Raw genomic sequence first — 17,779 nt, 5'->3', positions numbered from 1 at the left:
AGCAACTGACCAACTTTGTTGAGTCATCGGGTCTGCTGCACCCGGCCCAATCAGGGTTTCGTGCCTTGTTTAGTACTGAGTCGACCCTGCTTGAGGTGATGGAGGCAATCCGTGAGTGTCTGGACGCCGGTGGGAGAGCAGCATTAATTATGCTGGATCTCTCGGCGGCGTTTGACACGGTGCCACACTCTCTGCTTTTGGATCGCCTCTCTGAGATTGGGATCTCCGGCACAGTTTGGCGATGGATTAAATCTTTCTTGGAAGAACGCTCTCAGCAGATCTGGCTCCCCCCTTGCGTCTCGGCATCGCAGCGTGTAGCTACAGGCGTCCCGCAGGGGTCATCCCTTAGTCCCCTTCTTTTTAACATCTATGTCACTCCGCTGATTTATCTAGCGGAGTCACTCGGGGCTAAGGTGATGGCCTACGCGGATGACACCCAGCTCCTGTTTTCTTGGGGTAAGGATAATGACTCAGTCTCGATGGCTCAATACTGTCTCTCTTCAGTCTTCAGCTGGCTGGCCCGGGCACAGCTCAAATGTAATGAAGAGAAATCGGAGGTCCTCTTGTATGGTGTCTTTCCTGACAACTTTCGAGAGAGACTATGGCCCCCAGGCCTTCCCCTGCCCAAAGCAAAGGACACTGCTGTAAAAAACCTAGGGGTTTGGTTTAATGAGAATCTGTCTTTCTCTACCCAGGTTAAAAAGCTGGTCGGATCTTGCTTTGGTATTTTGAAAGCTTTGAGGACATTTTTACCTTTCCTTCCAAGTTCGTCCAAAGAAACGATGGTTCGTGCCCTGATTCTGTCTCGCCTAGACTATGCCAATGCTCTTTACGTGGGCATTCCAGGCTACCTTCTGAATAAATTACAGGTCATCTAAAATTCGGCCGTCAGACTCTTGCTGGGTATATCCCGCAGGTGTAGTGTGCGGGCTCATTTGCGCTCTTTACTCTGGCTCCCGGTGGAGGCGCATATAAGATTCAAAACTCTGGCCATTGCCCATAGGCCCTGTATGGCCTAGGCCCTTTATATCTTCAGAAGAGGCTTGCTTTTTATGTCCCCTTGAGACAGCTGCAGTCCTCCTCCCAATTTTTGATGTTGACACCGAGATTTTCACGTCAGAGGCTGGGTGGGAGCTCCTTTGTGCGCAAGGCCGCTCTGGCTTGGAATGCTCTTCCTTTGGCGCTTCGTTGCACTCATGATCCTATGATTTTTTTTTTAAAAATTAAAAACTCATCTTTTTGGATAATGTCTTAGCCTTTGGCCCCTTTTCTTAGTTCGCGCCGGGACACTCTGCTGAGTATCTGTGCGCGTTATAAATTGACCTAACATAACATAACATAACATCCAGGAAAGATTCCTCCCGAAAAGAATATTGAGGCACATGCATCAAGTCATTTTGCTATCGCAAACAATGCGAATCTCAAAAATCGTCCGTTTGCGATTGCAAAATGGCCTCTTCTGCTGAATGTAACTTTTGGGCAATTTGCAATTTAGGTAATTGCAATTTTTTGCGATTCCCAAAATTGCGAATGCTAATAGGGAATCGCAATTTGCGATTCCCTAATGCAGATGCAAGAAGCCTTTCCTAAATGCAAACTGTGCATTTAGGAAACGCTAATTACCATCAACTTCAAGTTGATGATAGTATGTGCATACTTTGAAAAATGCACAAAAATGCATTTTTCAAAAGGCCATGTAGCGCACATATGCCCTTAGGGCATGTGTGCTTTACATGTGCACACTTGCATTTTTCTCGTGGTGCTTCAGGGGGGCCTTAGGCTCTCGAGCAGCTTTGGATTTGCATTTGCTATTTGCGATCACCGATTTTTTAATCGCAATCAGCGAATGCAATACCATTCATTCCTATGGGACTGTTGGCCCATAGGAATAAATGGAGTCACATTACCTAATAGAGATTCGCTATTTGCCGGATCACTATTAGTTAATGTTAAAGAATCACAATTTGTTTTGCGATTCCTACATGCATAGCATTATGCGATTCACAAATAGCAAATCGGTAAAATTTGCTATTTGGGAATCGCAAAATGCAGGCTTGATACATGTGCCCCATTGACTTCTTTTTGAGAGATAAATACTCAAAACAAAGGACAACCACAAACAGTTTTCTAATTCAATATTTTCATTTTTATATATCCAACGTAAATAATCAGCTGTCGATAACAAAAAGAATACATACAATGAATCACACATAGATGGTGAGAAATGAAAAAAAACACAGTATTGTCACACAAAACTTAAGACAATGAAAAACATATGATGTTTATTGTCCAAAGATTCATATTCAGGATATCCTTATATTTTCGTTTTACCATAATAGGATAACTGAAATAGGACATAGAACAATATCATCAACGTTTCAACCCTATGATCATGTGATCTTTTCTGGACACTTTTTAATCAATGCTGAATGGTCAACATTTTCAACAATTCTTGGACAAGAATTGTATCACCCAACAGAACTCTTTGTAGTTTATAATTTGCAAATGTGGGCTACATTTTTTGTTATCTGGTTCATTAATGGGGGCCTATTACGGTGTCCAGCCCTCATTTTTGTCCTTGTCCAATCCTGGGCATTGGCATTGAATTGTGAATAAAGAAAAGCCTTTTGACTTTCATATCTGTGGAACGAGAGCACTGACAACTTTTGGCTTAATATGCCCCTTTTCTGGGTCTTAGACCAGTTGAGTTGTGGTTTAAAGCGCCCACTGTAGCTGACCGACTGAAATGCCTTTTTTATATGGAAAGGACAAATAATTGTACTTACATTTTACATGATGAGTAGAGTGCTATTGTGCATGATATTCTGTGACTGCACGTACACTGTGTCTTGATTGGGGGTTGACTGGTGTAACAACTCTTCTATTGTAACCCCATGAAAGTTGCTTATTTCATGATTAGCTTTCGCGACTTCTCAGGAAAGCTGTGATGTTATAAAGACGTATAGATTTATAGTGACAGAATTTGTATGAAAGCGGTTTGTTTGATTTTAACTATTTGAAAAATATATAATACCTTTTTGCTAAGGGCTCTTCAGAATAGATAACTTTATGTGTTGTGTTTTTTCTTTTTTTTTGTGTGTTTCTATGTATACATGCATACCTGTGTTTAAAGAATGAACGAACAAGTTAAATGAGTTTCGGTGGCAAACTCCAGTCTAGTAATTTTGTAGCAGGTGTTATACAGGATGTGTTAGTGCTAGTTGCTTACAGCACGATTTGTTGCTGGTTTCGAACAGGGTGAGCTGTTGCTAATTTCGTAGAGGATGGGCAGTTGCTAGTTTCATATAGAATGGTTTGTTGCTAGTGTCCTACAGGATGGCTTGTTGCTAGTTTAGTATAGAATGAGTTCTTGCTAGTGTCCTAAAGGATGGGTTGTTGCTAGTTTCGTATAGAATGGTTTGCGGCTCGTGTCTTACAGGATGGGTTGTTGCTAGTTTCCTACAGGATGGGTTTCCAAATGAAATTTGTACTGTCTCAATACATATATGATTCACAATTGCTCCGGTGGGCTATTGACTCTGCAATTCTAATGGTTATTTACATTTCCTGGACATTAATAAATGTAGTCAAAAATCAGAACAGGTGCAATTTTGTTAGACCAGTAATTGGCATGGCATTGTTTGTAATTTCTGAGGAAGAGGGGGTGAAGGTAGGTGAGCCCACACATGCTAAACTTCATTGGTAAGAGCATGGCATACCTTCCCACCACATGTTGGAATATACCTACCATGGCACCGGGAGAATGTTCACGCACCTGCTTTCAGTTTGAAAATGCCCTGGGCAGCCTCACCTCAGCCTTCCATTTTGAATTGCCATCCTCATAAAGGAATGCCAAGGTGGATTCCTGTGCCCTGTCAGTTAAGCATACATACACATGCTCCAAACTCGCACTACGTCACACTTGACTTTTAGAGTGCTCACAAAACTTGGCTAGAAGCCCCTCCTCCTTGGTGTATCCCTTTAACCACATTTAAGAACGTGGATGATTTACTGTACTTGCCACAGATGCTCATTGCAAGTCCAGTCCACAATTAGAACTCTCTACTTGTCTTCATTTTGTGAATCAAGGTGCAGCGAGTTTACCTATGCAGATAAATTTGTTGCTTATATAAATTTCACTTAAGTGTGCAAAAAGATTTTGTAAATTGGGCTGAGTAAGTTCTGGGCATTTCCGCGCGTTGTACTATGCCTCTTCTCCAAAGTGAATATATACACAGAGGCTCATTAAAAAAAGTGGAGATATTGGTTAGAGCGGGGGACCTCTAATCTACTACTTAATGTCCGGCTGATTCATGTGTTTTTTTATTCCCTTGCAATGATTAGTCCTCATAGTTTTCAGTGTGCATAGTAATAATGCCACGCCATTGATCAATTTTTTTCCCTAGAGTGCAACTGTGATGTATATGGGTCAGTAGACAACGATTGTAGCCCTGCAGGACAGTGCCGGTGCCATGCAAGCTATGGTGGCCTAACCTGCAATCAGTGTGCAGCAGGCTATTACAGCTATCCCAATTGCATGCGTAAGTGCTTATTTATTCAACACTTTCAGTGATGGTGAGGTTTTTGCTTAAAATGGCTTATGCACAGTTATAATGCAGTTATAATGCATTAGTTTAAGCTTAAATATAATAAGAGTAGTATACAGTTTGAAAGCTAACATTGTCTCCGCGTTGTGGTCTTTTTGTCACCCTGCTACTAGGAGTCCCCAGGTTTTCCTGCTATTTGTATATTAGAAAGCATGGGCACAATACAATGATTTTAAAAGGACAAGTTAAAAAATGATCTTGCGTGTCATTGCCAAGTGTTGCTTATTTTTTAATTCCTCAGATGTTTGAAGAACAAAATGCGCAAACAAAATCAGAGTTTGGCACCTTTCTTCTTGTTCCTTAGTGAAAGGCCAATTGTTTTTTACTCGAAGGGGAGAAAGAATAGTCGGCATTTGAATAGTTTTATTTATTTGAATAGTTTTATAAAGCGCAAACAAGACCCACAGAGGTATAAGAGCGCTGTACAAAGTTGGCGCCAGCAAGGGTACAAAAATAATGAAAGTAAGTGAAGTTACAACATGTGGGAAAAGATTGTAGTTAAAGAGTAGGGGGTATCAACATTGCCTTAGAACACGCAGAGTAAAACATCATAAAATAGAATGCACCAAAGAAGTGCTATACAAATCAGGGAATTCTAACAAAAACAAGAGCGAGTTCATCAGGTAATGTAGTTAAGGAGCCATCGAGGACTAGATCAAAATAAGGTAAAAACATACAATAAGGCATCAGTGTAGTACCACAAGAATTAGGTTATTAACAAACACAAGAGCCTGATCACAGGAAGAGGGAGTTAACGTTCATTCAGTAGTAGTAGTTTGACCAGTTTTTTAAAGGAGGTAGTGGAATGATTGGATCTGATCTCGGATAGCAAGGAGTTCCAGATTCTCAGAGCAAGACCGGTGAAAGCACGGTTGTAAGATCTTTTGTTTTTGAATCTTGGAGGTTTCAAGAGAAGGGTGGACATACTTCTAAGATTCCGACTGGAGCCTGATAGCTCAAGCTTATTTGCTAGGTAGTAAGGGGGGTTGTAGTGTATGGCTTTATGAGTCAGGCAAGCTATCTTGAGTTGGATTCTGGCTTCAATAGATAACTTATTTAATTGCAGAAGGTTGGGGGAAATGTGGTCATATTTTCTCGAGCCTGTTATAAGTATAGCTGATGCATTCAGGGTAGCTCTGAGTGGGACAAGCTAGCTTTGGGAAGTCCAGCAAGGGTCACCAGCCCATATTCCAATCTAGGGATAATCAGGGATTGAACCACCGGCCTAAGATCTTCGGAAGGGAGGAAAGGTTTGATTTTCTTAAGTGTGTTAAGTTGGAAATTGGCTCCCCTAGTAGTAGCACTGATGTGCGCTTGTTAGTTCTGATAACATCTGAAATACCAACTCCGATTTTGTTAATTTCCTTACTAACGTTTATGCATTTTTAAATATTTTTAACTTCTTTAGAACCTTGTAATCAAGTGAAAAAACATAACTCGAAAATTTGGAATATTTCGTAAATGTTTCTGTTTGTTTAAAATTGTCTTTTGTGGGAAGGATTTCCCCCAAATTTCACTCCTAGGAATCTTTTCTGCATAATCAGAAGTAACAATGGTGTGTTTCCAAACTGAAACCTCACAATATTGCATAGCGTTGCAGTGCTCCCCCGCCAGCCTACAGCCTCTGCAATGCCCTAACGCACTCCCCGTGTGCACATAAGTCCAGCATTTACCTTATTCTGTGCATGCGTGCAGGTATGTAAAGTTGAGTACACACAGAGATTTAAGGAATAAACATAGATCAGCAACATATGCCAATAATATACTTAGATGCATATACAACATGACATAAATAGTAAATGCATGAGTTGGAAAGGAATGCACTTCAATGACTAAAAAATTGTCTTCTAGGGACATAGATAGGTTTTAAGGCCACAAGTAAAGTTCACACGTGCACTTCCCGAGCTTTGTGAATTTCTCCCATGTTCTGGTTTGCATTCAGAACCTCTCAGAGTTTAGGATCTGAAAATTGCATTCTCTAGAACGTATAACTCTTGGAAGTGTTACCTTATGAAAAATAATGTAGACACAATTATTCCAATGACGTGTGATATAGAACTTTTCTTAGAACTTTTTCATTTGCTATAAGGAGGGTTGAGGTGCAGGGCATTTTGGTGGACAAAAAACAGTAGCTGCTAAATGATCTGCCCAGAAGAAACAGTCATTCACCATAAATGTGTAGAGTTGAAAGTTCAGGAGCGGCCAGCTCATCATTCCTCAGAAACTACTGAAATGCATGTGCCACCTGGATTACCTACCACTGATAAGCACATAAGTGTCTGTCGCTGCATGTGTCTCATGGCCATGGCCATGGGACCAATGACCTGGCACAAGCTACACCATGTGTTGTTGAATGGATGTACTTGGTGACATCCCTTGCAAGAAGTTGCAACAACAAGTTAATTAGGGTATTCTAAGAAAATCAGCTTTATTTGTTGATCCGTAAACTTCCAATGTCCCTGTACTAACTGAGATGGTCATCCGACCTGCTCAAGCTCTGCTACAATTCATACAAAACTGAATACAGTCATCTTTACAGAGTAATACCACTCTACACCATGGGAACTTACAAGGGAACTGCTTATAGGAAGTGATCATGGAAAGTCCAAAGGGCTCTGCCCTTGTTCAGCGCTCCCTTGCCACCCAGCTAGGTTTGTGCTATACCACCACATGAATACATATACAATCAAAGGTAGAAAGGGAATGCAATTTATGGTTGCTTTATAACATTTTAAGTAAGATTATAGGTAAGTACTTGAATGCTGCTTTTAAATGGTTGTCACCCCACATACAAGTCCTAATAACAACAACCATTCTTATTTTATCAAACTACATCCATTCTCTGGAGTGAGCATTTAGGAGTTGTTACCATTTCATTGAAAGCCCACTCTGCTATCTTCAGGAATGTTCTCTGGTTGCTTCGACTAACCCCACATTTTATTCGGTGTTCTCATATTTTCAGCAAATCATCCTGTCTTTCCCTGAACATTCATAGAAACTCTTTCCAGTACACCTGTCCTTCATCTGTTTCGTATTCACTACTGGATTTTAATCTTACTAGTTGATTTACAGTTTCTTGGCGCTATGTGTTTTTCAATACTAACGATCATGTTGATCCACAGTGATGTAGGAAAGTAAACAATATACTGTATAGGTATTTTTCTAATGACCTGACGATTCTTCTTGTGTGTACGATCAGTAATAATGTTTTTAACTTGATGTAGATGATCCATCATTCCCTTCTACTTGTGGACAGTTTAACAATCCAAGTGAACATAATTTTGAAGTTCACATTTTCGACAGTTAATACAGGGGAAACCTTTGCATGTGATCTTGTATTCCACCAGAACCTGATACTTCAGTTTCGAAATCCTGACAGAATTGTTTGCCACAGTGATTTGATCAATCTAAATTAATCATTAGAATATTTATATCTGTGGAAATATTTCTGTTCAGTTTGCCGGTGTTCAATCGATGGATCCTACCAGAGTGCATGTGATCCAGTTACAGGACAGTGTGAGTGTCGACCAGGAGTGACCGGACAACAGTGTGATCGATGCCGCTCCGGATCCAACACCTTCCCATTCTGTCAAGGTTTGATTTACCCAATTTTTACAATTTCAAGCCTTACTTTCTGACCTTGTGCTGCTTGCCACAAAGTGAACAACGGTGCTCCCTTAATAATATGTCTTTAAATGCAAGTGTTATGTTGTACTAGAAATACTGGAGGGAACCATGGGTTTTACAAAGTTAAATGGTTAGATAGAGCTTTAATTAATACAACCTTTCAGTTTTTTCCTACTACTGTGCTTCTTGTCTGCTGTGATGGTGCTGAGTGTTACTTTCTTGTGTTAACATTTAAGAATCTATTTTGACAGTCTAACAATAGAGACCCTCATGCTTGTGCATAATCGTATGAAACGAGGTATAATTTTTGGTCTCGGCTAGACAGCGCATGCGCTGTCCCATCAAGATATGTTGTTTACAGTTTGTGGGCTACAACCCGCCACTAGCTTACCATTTGTTCGCTTCCACACTGCTCTCATATCCATAGTTCCCATTTGTCATGGCATGCATGCATCATGCCTCTCCTTGTGTTTGGCCGTCCCCTAGAGCATGGACCAAGTACTTGTGTCCATCAACTGCTGCCGTTTTTGGAGCTACTTTCTTAATTGTGTTTAAGCACTCCATTCGAGTGCTTGTGTTTTCACTCGCTCCTTTCCCTTATCACCTGCCCCATTCATGTTGCTCCTTTTCCCCTCCCACCCATGTTGCTTCTTTTCTCTCTCACCCCTCCACCCCATCTGTTTTTTCTTTACCTCCACCACCCTTTAATTGTATTTAACCACTGTATGCATGTTTGTTATTTAGGTTCTGTTCCTATTTGTTTTACAATAACAAACAAATGCCACTGACTCAATATTCATGTTGCTTCTCCCAAACCCCACCACTTCCTTCTCAGTGGTTGTTGTTGTTTACCCTTCACATTTGGGAGACCAGCTAGCTAGAGAAGCTGTAATGTTTTCCAGGCAGAAAGTGAATTACAGCACAAATTAAACAGATCAGTATATAAAGTCCTAATCTGAAAAGATTTTAAAGTTAAAGACATTTTGACAGCTAGGGCCCACTATCCATGCACTCTGCGCTGTCTACCGCTGACTCTTAAATTTATCACTGGTGTGGCTAAAGGACAATAAAAATGGAGGAAGCAGCTTAAACTGGCAATCATACCCATGGCATTATGGGCATACAAATGAACCCTGAAACGGCTTTCCAGACATTGCAGTTACGGGCTAGTAAGAAATTGAGCTGACAGGCAGTGAAACAAATTTTTCAATATTACAGTTTTTCACCTGGAGCATCACAGCTTTTATACAAAGACAAAAAATTACACAAAATAAATATGTTTTATTAAAAAATACCTACATTTAAAACATTTGCCAAGCATTTACAACTGGATAGTTGAGTTTTTCTCCATGTACCTGCCATGGGATAGATGTGTCCTGGGCCGAAAAATACTTTTTACACTTTTCAAAATAAATTAGCTACACAGCAATTAATAATGCATAGGGAACGTGCACTTCATCGTAATAATGCTCCTACTACCTCATGGTACTGCCCCTTCTTCTTCATCACACTACTGCTTCTCCATCTTCATGGCACTGCTTCTCACCTTTCCTCCAGATATTGCTGCTCCACTACTTCATCGCACTCCACTCCACTCTAATCTACCCTACTCCACCCCACTTTAGTCTGCCCCAGTTTACCCCAACCTAATATCTCCCACCCTACCCCAATCTATCCCACTCAACCTACCCCACTCAAGTGTATCCCATCTATCCCACACCAATCTACCCCAATCTACCACCAACGTACCCCCTCCAACGTACCCCAAACTATCCCACTGCACACTACTCCAATCTACCCTACTCCTCACTTCATTCTACCCGACTCCAATCTGCCCCATTTACCCTACTACAGTCTACTCCATATACCACATTCCAATCTACCCCACTCGAACCACCAAATCAACCCCACTCCAATCTACCCACTCAATCTACAACACTCCAGTCTACCCCATCTAGCCCACTCCAATCTAGCCCACTCCAATCTACCACAATCTACTCCACTCCAATCTGCTCCAATCTAGCCTTCTAAAATCTACACCAATTCAATCTACTCCAATCTACACCACTCCAATGTACTCCAGTCTACCCCACGCCAAACTAATCCAATGTACCCCATTCCAACTACTCCAATCTACTCAAGCTGCCTCATTGTAATCTACCTAAATCTACCCAACTCCAAACTACCACAACCTGCCCCAATATATCCCACTCTAATCTAAGACAAATTACACCACTCCAATCCGCTCAGCCCCAATCTACCATACCCAGCCTACCCCAATCTACCCCACTCCAATCTACCTCACTCCAGTTTATCCCAATCTACCCAACTCAAACTTACTTCATTCTACCCCACTCCAATCTACCCCATCCAACCTACCCCAATCTACCTCACTCCAATCTACCCCACCTACCCACCTAATATAACCCAGGCCAGTCTATCCCTATTTACTCCACTCCAATTTACCGTAATGTACCCCATTCCAATCTACGCCACCCAAATCTACCCCACTCCAATCTACCCCAATCTGCTCCACTCCAATCCAATCTACCTCAATCTACCCCACTCCAGTCTAACCCACACCAATCTACCCCACCCATTCTACCCAACCCCAATCTACCACACCCAACCTACCCCAATCTGCCCCACTCTAATCTGCCCCAGTGTACCCCACTCATCCTACCCCAATCGACTCAACCCCAATCTGCCCCCACACTAATCTACTTGACCCTAATCTTCCACAATCTGTCCCAATTTGCCAAACTCTGCCCCACCCCAATCTACCTCACTATGCTCCCCCAATCTACCCAAGCCAATATGCCTACCCAATATGCCCACCCCAATTTACCCCTTAACCCCAATATACTACCACTCCAACTTGCCAGGCCTCTATCTTTCCCAATTTAGCCTACCCAATCTTCCCCATCCCAGTGTACCACACTCCAATCTACCCCACCCAACCTTCCCCACTCCAATGTACCCCACTCCAGTCTATCCCATCTATCTCACTCCATTCTACCCCACTCCAATTTACCCCAAACTACTTCACTCCAATTTATCACAAACTATACCACTACAATTTACCCTTATTCTCCCCCACTCAACCCCCTACAATTAACCCCACTACAAGCTCCACCAGTCTACCCCATTCCAATTAACCCCACTCGACCCCATCCAATCTTCCCCTGCCTACCCCACTCCAATCTACTCCAACTATGTTAGTCTACTCAAATCTACCCCACTACAATCTACACCACTCCAATCTACTTCAACCTACCCAACTCCAATCTACGCCAAGATGCCCCAATCTAGCCCAATCTGCACCACTCCAATCTACCACACCTTATTCTACTCCACCTCAATCTACCTCACCCAACCTACCTCAATCTACCCCACTCCAAACTATACCACCCAATCTACTGCACTCCAACTACAATTTACACCAACCTACACCACTTCAATCGACCACACTTCAATCAACCCCAATTTACCAGACTCTACCCCACTCCATTCTACTCCACAAACAATCTACCCCATTCCAATCTACTTCAATCTACCCCAATATATGCCACTTCAATATACCCCAATATACCCCACTCCAATCTACTCGAATCTACCCTACTCCAATCTACTCCCAATGTCCTTAATTTGCCTCACTCCAACTACTCAAATCTACCCAGTTTACCACACTCCAATCTACCCCTCTCCAATCTACCTCAATCTACCCCACTCCATTGTACCCCAATGTACCCCACTCAAATCTACTGCACTCCAATGTACCCCACTCCTATCTACTCCACCTAATCTACCCTACCCAACCTACCCCAATCTACCCCACCCTAACCTACCCCAATCAATCCCAATCCACCTACTCGAACCTACCCCACCCCAATCTGCCTACCCCAGTCTATGTTAATCTCCCCATTCCAAACTTCCCCACCCCAATCTACCCCAACCTTCTCCTACCCAACCTACCCCACCACAATCTACCCAGACCCTAATCTATCCCAATCTACCCCACCCCACTCACTTTTAGCCATGCTGAAGATCAGCCACACTGATGTACAACATGCCTACAACAAATTGCCAAAGCCAGCAGCTCTCAGATAATCGAGACCTATTGGCTTTGCTATTGCTTGTTAAAGCAGCTTTTGGTATTGTCTTCCCCTACAAGCCAACTCGTGGGATTCCAGGTTTATCCATGTTTGCTCGAAAATATGTGGTTATTTTTAACCACTGAATTCTTGTCAAATCAAACAATGGTGGCTTTGTTTCTGATTGATAGGGGTTTCTTGGACCACTGCCAACATGTTTGCATAATATCAACCTTTCTCTACGTTCATTCTTAACTTTGTGTGATGTTTTTTAAAACAGAATATACTAAATAACTGTTTAAAATGTCAGACCTCCTGTTTTGCTAAAGTGGCAAGAGAAATAAATAAAAGAATGTTAAATCGTTTTGGATGTGGAAAATTCCTGTTCTTAGAGAGACAATGTTTATAAGTCCATGTTCTACTGTCCTAAAAGCGGAAACTTTAATTATACGTTTATCTTTACATAAATAGAAGACCTTGAGGGGCATTTGATAAAAAATAAAACTCAAGGTAATTATTCTGCACTCGTGTCCAGGGGCGTAGCTTGGTCAGTAAGGATGCGGGAAGGGATGAGCTTCAGATTTTACTACAATCACGCTGACATATAAGGTTAAAATACATTATACGAGAGTGTGGCTTAAGGGGCAGTAGAAGGGGAGAGGAATGACGATTGGTAGGGCTACTAAGTGAGGGTATACTCAATACTTTGTAAACTTACAAACATTTTTGTGGACTTTCAAAACAGAGAAAGGGAGAGTGTGTGTTTGTTTTTGTCTGTGTGTATGTAAACATTCCTGGTTAAATCCGACAGACGCCTCACCATACCCGACTGAAAGCACCGGTTCCCAATTATTTGCCAGAAAATAAAAATTTTAGGGGGTGTGACACCCCAAAAACAGACCCTGAAGCTACGCCCCTGCTTGTGTCATATTGTAACTGCCTTCTTCGTATGTGGAGGCACATCATCTCTCAGACAGGTAATTCTAAGTTTTTGTTATTCTATGTTTTTGTTATTTTATGAAAAAATGAATGGAATGAAATTAATGAATGAAATGAAAACATGTATAAAAGTCCCTAGGCGCGGTTGAGACTAGTGCCTGCGTGAACAAATAGCACAATAGAACAGGTAGGTTTTTAGCAAGGACCTGAATTCCTTTAGGGATTTAGCTGAGCATTAATTTTCCTGGAGAAGATTCCAGGCGTTTTACTTCAGCGCAGTGTGGACAAGGGCCCCAAGAGAGACAGTTCAATACTCCTGGTTTGCGATCTGAGATTTTCTTCTGTGAAGCAATGTGCTCTCGCAGGAAGGCATCGATATTTCTTTCCAGTAAATACTTCGGAGCAAGTCCGAACAGCCTATTGAATTTAACTATGGACTCCGCGTGTATTTATTTATTGTAGTAGCACAAAATCATTGGAACAGGCCATTCTGTACATTACAAACAGTCGCAGGGTGCCTAAGCAGGCAGGATGAGAACATATAGACAAGGCTGTGGATTTGATGTATGGCGGATGTTTAGTAAATACAAAATATTACAAACAAGTAACTCATATATAGATATTTACATTGCTTCTTGCTTTGGTGTAGAAATGATGATGATGTGTGCTTGAAAATCAGGATTCACTTAAGATGAGGTTATCCTTGACAGCAGTCTTGATTACAGTGGCGGCTCCTCCGCTAAGGCGGCGGAGCATTGCCTCTCTTCGCAAAAAGGAAAAGTAAAATGACAATAACGTATCGTTATTGCCATTATTTTTCCGTGCATGCAGTCAGTGGCCTGTGTGCAGTGTGGGGTGGGCGGGGCTGGCCTAAGCAGGGGAGGAGTGATTTGTACTCCCAAAGTGCGCATGAACTGTTTGGCCGGCCCTCTTGGGTTGACCAAACAGTTCATGTGCACTTTGCATGTTCTTACCATACCTTTGGCCACTTAGGGCAAACATATAAAACACAACATACCCATGCATTACTCATGCAAGGGTATATTGAATAGCTAGCTCACAGTGCCACTGGATTCAAGCTAGCCTGGCTGATGAGGGGTGATACTCGAATCCGGCCCTAGGTTGCTTGTTTCCGGTCCAGGGAGGACCTGGCTTGGCAGTTCGGGCTGGACTGTTCCTGTGAGGAACAGGGTCAAGATTTATTTACATATGGCTGGGTCTGAACTAGGGTGGCGAAGTAAGCTAAAGAATGATGATGGATTCAACCCAGATCTGTAACTGGGGTGAAAGTCTGAAAAGCTCCATTATCTCCTTGTGTTTGCTTTATCATTCATGAACACTGCCATTGTTTTTCCATCTTCTATATTATCCTTCTGCAGACTCCCTCTTTTTACGCTTCATTGATTGTTACCACATTTTGATGTAACACTAATGTTCTGTGCAGAGTGGCCTTACACATTTGAGCCAAGAGCAATTTACAGTATGATAAATACAAAAATGAAAACATTTTTACAGGTCTAATCTAGCCCTAATTTAAAAACAATTATTTGTGAATTAGGTCCAGAGCTTTTCAATAGATGCACTTCAAAAATCATAAATTGCTCTTCTCACAAGTCCTATAATACTGATAAAAGCAGACTGTGGGTCATATATTTGCAATGCCCAAGAATCAGTAAGGCAAACCGAGACATGGTGACCAGCCTCAAAGTGATAGGGAGTAGTTTGATTTTTCCTGGGTGCCAAGGCTTGGCATATTTTGATCTTCTGAAGCTGATAGAAGCAGATTGGGGGTCATATCTTTGCAATGGGGATAGTCAAGAGGATGAAACCAAGTGCCTAGGAATCAGCAAGACTAGCCCAGGACACAATAACCAGCCCTAAAGTGGTAGAGGGGTCGTTTTTCCTGGCTGGCAGGACTAGGCATACAGATAGGGCAGATTGTGGGCTAAATCATTGCAATAAGAATGCAGGATGGAACCAAGTGCCAGGAATGGGCCAGTCTAGCACACAATATTGTGATCAGTCTTAAAGCAGTAATGGTTAGTTTGATTTTTCCCTAAAATGTGCCTATGGGCCCAAAGCTAGAGGTCTTCAATCAGCAAGGCAAGCAAAGGCTGTGGTCTTCCAGGGAAGAACTGGGCTTCAGTACTCCAGCAAGCTCAATCAAAATTCTCTGCTAGCTAGAGCCAGCATTCAGAGAATTTGAATTAAGAGCTCTCTAGAAAAGGAAATTACACCTACTGGCTAATATTATTTCAGACAGAGGCAGCTTGTTAGATTTGAGTGCAGAGTTAATGGTGGAGGAAGAAGAAAATAGAACAGGACGAAACATAGGAGATCTGGAGGAAAGTGAACTTGTGAAAACATGTAAAAGATGTCAGTGAAGTGCTGGGCTAAAACTGAACAGCCAAATCAGTGCCATGCTGCTTTTGTAAGTGGAAGCAGGGTAAGTCTCCTTTCACCACATTGGCTCTTTTTTAGCCTCATGTGTCATTCACTACTAATAATGAAAGCAGAAGTTGTTTTGAGAGGAAATTCTATAAGGTAAGGACAATGGCTCCTTATGCAAACTAGAATGAACAACGGTCTCTGGGATCTAAGAAAAGCATTAGGTTTGCATGGTTGGATAAGGACAAAAGGGCAATATGAAGCAGGTCAATCTTGCTCTGTCAGGGCAGTAACCAACCAATGTTCTCTCAACCTTGAATTGCTGGGTGCCCGTCTGGCTGGTATTTGAACCATGATCTGACTAGGCTCACCTGATCAGGAGTAGGTGGAACCAGGGCCTTTGAAATATTATGCAGTTTCTCCTCAATTGGCCAACATCGATTGCTCTTCAGTTCCTTCCTTGTTCATTGTGTTTATTTGTTAATCAGTAAGCAGTATCCTTGCCTTTGTAAATAAGTGCATGGCTACCGCCTATGTCGCCAACGCCAATTCTTGTCCTTTTGGCATTGTTTTACTCATTCAACACTATCTCTACCCGGTGCATTTTGGCATATGGATCATTGGGCCTTCTCTGATTAATCCCTCCTTTTTGTTGTACACACACTGAGCATCCTACTGCCATTATGGCGAGGCTGGTGTGTGGCTGCCTATGTGTTTTAGTCTTTATTACAATTAGAATTTGTGGATCCATCTCTCATGTATTCCATACCTGCCAACTTGTGAACAAAATGGGCCATGTAAGGCGGGGGCGTGACTTGGAGGGGGCGTGGCTTTTTGCCAAGAACTTCCCCAGAGGACCTTCCGCCCCATCCTATGTCCCCATCAACCTCCGCCTTCCATTAACAAAACAGGTACAAAAGGTTGTTGAGGCTGCTGCTAATGACCTAGGGTGTTTTCACATCCCTTAATGGACATTACCTGCATGCAGCCTCAAAAGATGAGCTCGATCTTTACTCTCTGCAGTGGTTTTCAGCTCGCCTTGCCTGCTACTGTGTGATTTACACTCCTCACCTAATGACCGTCTAAAAGGAGCTGAAATCGTGTGACACACAATGGCACCATGTGAGTTGGCAGGTCTGGTACTGTTACCCATACCATTGCCAGCGCTTCTCCCCATAACACGACAACTGCACCTCGTGGTCATCACGCATGACCTGAAAACACTTTCCACAATGTCAAAACAAAAACAACACTCTTCCAACCACACACCCTACAAGGTGTAGCTTGCTGCCTATTGGGTAAGTACTTCAGCGTCCCACATAGAGGCAGTAATCGCTATACAAATGCTACAATACATGACCTAACTTGAGCTCCTTAATATTGAGTCGATATGTCCCAATTCATAAAATTTGCTCTGGGTCACTCCCAAACTTCTATCTGCAGCTTTAAGATGAGTGTCTTCTTATTTACTGGATACCCTGATTTGTGGGAACGGGGGGGTTAATTAATAAAAAAAACTACTTACCTTAGAACTGCCTGCCGCTGCATCCTCTTCCTTCTTCCTCTGCAGTCCGGCCGAAAGCAGGAAGCACCCGCCACACAGGCTCCCCTGAGCCAATCATAATGCTGCAATGCAGCATTGTGATTGGTCTGAGCGCAAAGGATCAGCACTCAGACTCGAACAGGGAGCCTGTGCATGTTCTTCACCAGGCTGTGCAATGCAGCTCACTGTGCCCTAAGTGGTCAAGGTATACCCTTGGCCAATTAGGGCAAACATAGAAAACACAACAAGATGATGGACGGAGTGCTGAAACTTTTCAACCACTCACCCCCAGTCAAGAGATCTGGGTTTAATCCATCGTTCGTTGGCTCACTATGCCATCCCAGTTTGGACCCAGGCATATGCAAATCAGTCTTACCTTGGCCTTTATGACCACGCTGAATTATAGTACTAAGTGGCTAAGGGTATGCCCAGACATTGGTTCCTTGTTTGCTGTGCCTCTGGAATCAAGCTAGCCTGGCTGATATGGGGTGATACCCCAAAACCGGCCCTAGGATGCTTGTCTTTCGGTTCCCATGGGGAGCAGGGTCAAGGCTGATTTGCAAATGGCTGGGTCCAAATTG

General features: G+C 42.5%; 1 protein-coding gene across 1 annotated transcript in view; it reads left to right on the top strand.

Annotated features, from left to right (window-relative positions):
- The window catches only part of LAMA3 (laminin subunit alpha 3), an 881,606-nt gene that overhangs the window by 344,145 nt on the left and 519,682 nt on the right, over positions 1-17,779 (top strand). Inside the window, exons 16-17 of the mRNA XM_085605753.1 lie at positions 4,407-4,541; positions 8,064-8,201. Coding sequence (XP_085461879.1) covers positions 4,407-4,541; positions 8,064-8,201 — 273 coding nt within the window. The remainder of the gene's footprint in view (positions 1-4,406; positions 4,542-8,063; positions 8,202-17,779) is intronic.

This window comes from Triturus cristatus, chromosome 5_1 (assembly GCF_964204655.1).
Source record: "Triturus cristatus chromosome 5_1, aTriCri1.1, whole genome shotgun sequence".
In the NCBI taxonomy this organism is placed as follows: Eukaryota; Metazoa; Chordata; class Amphibia; order Caudata; family Salamandridae; genus Triturus; species Triturus cristatus.
This window is presented reverse-complemented; position numbering and strand designations above follow the sequence as displayed.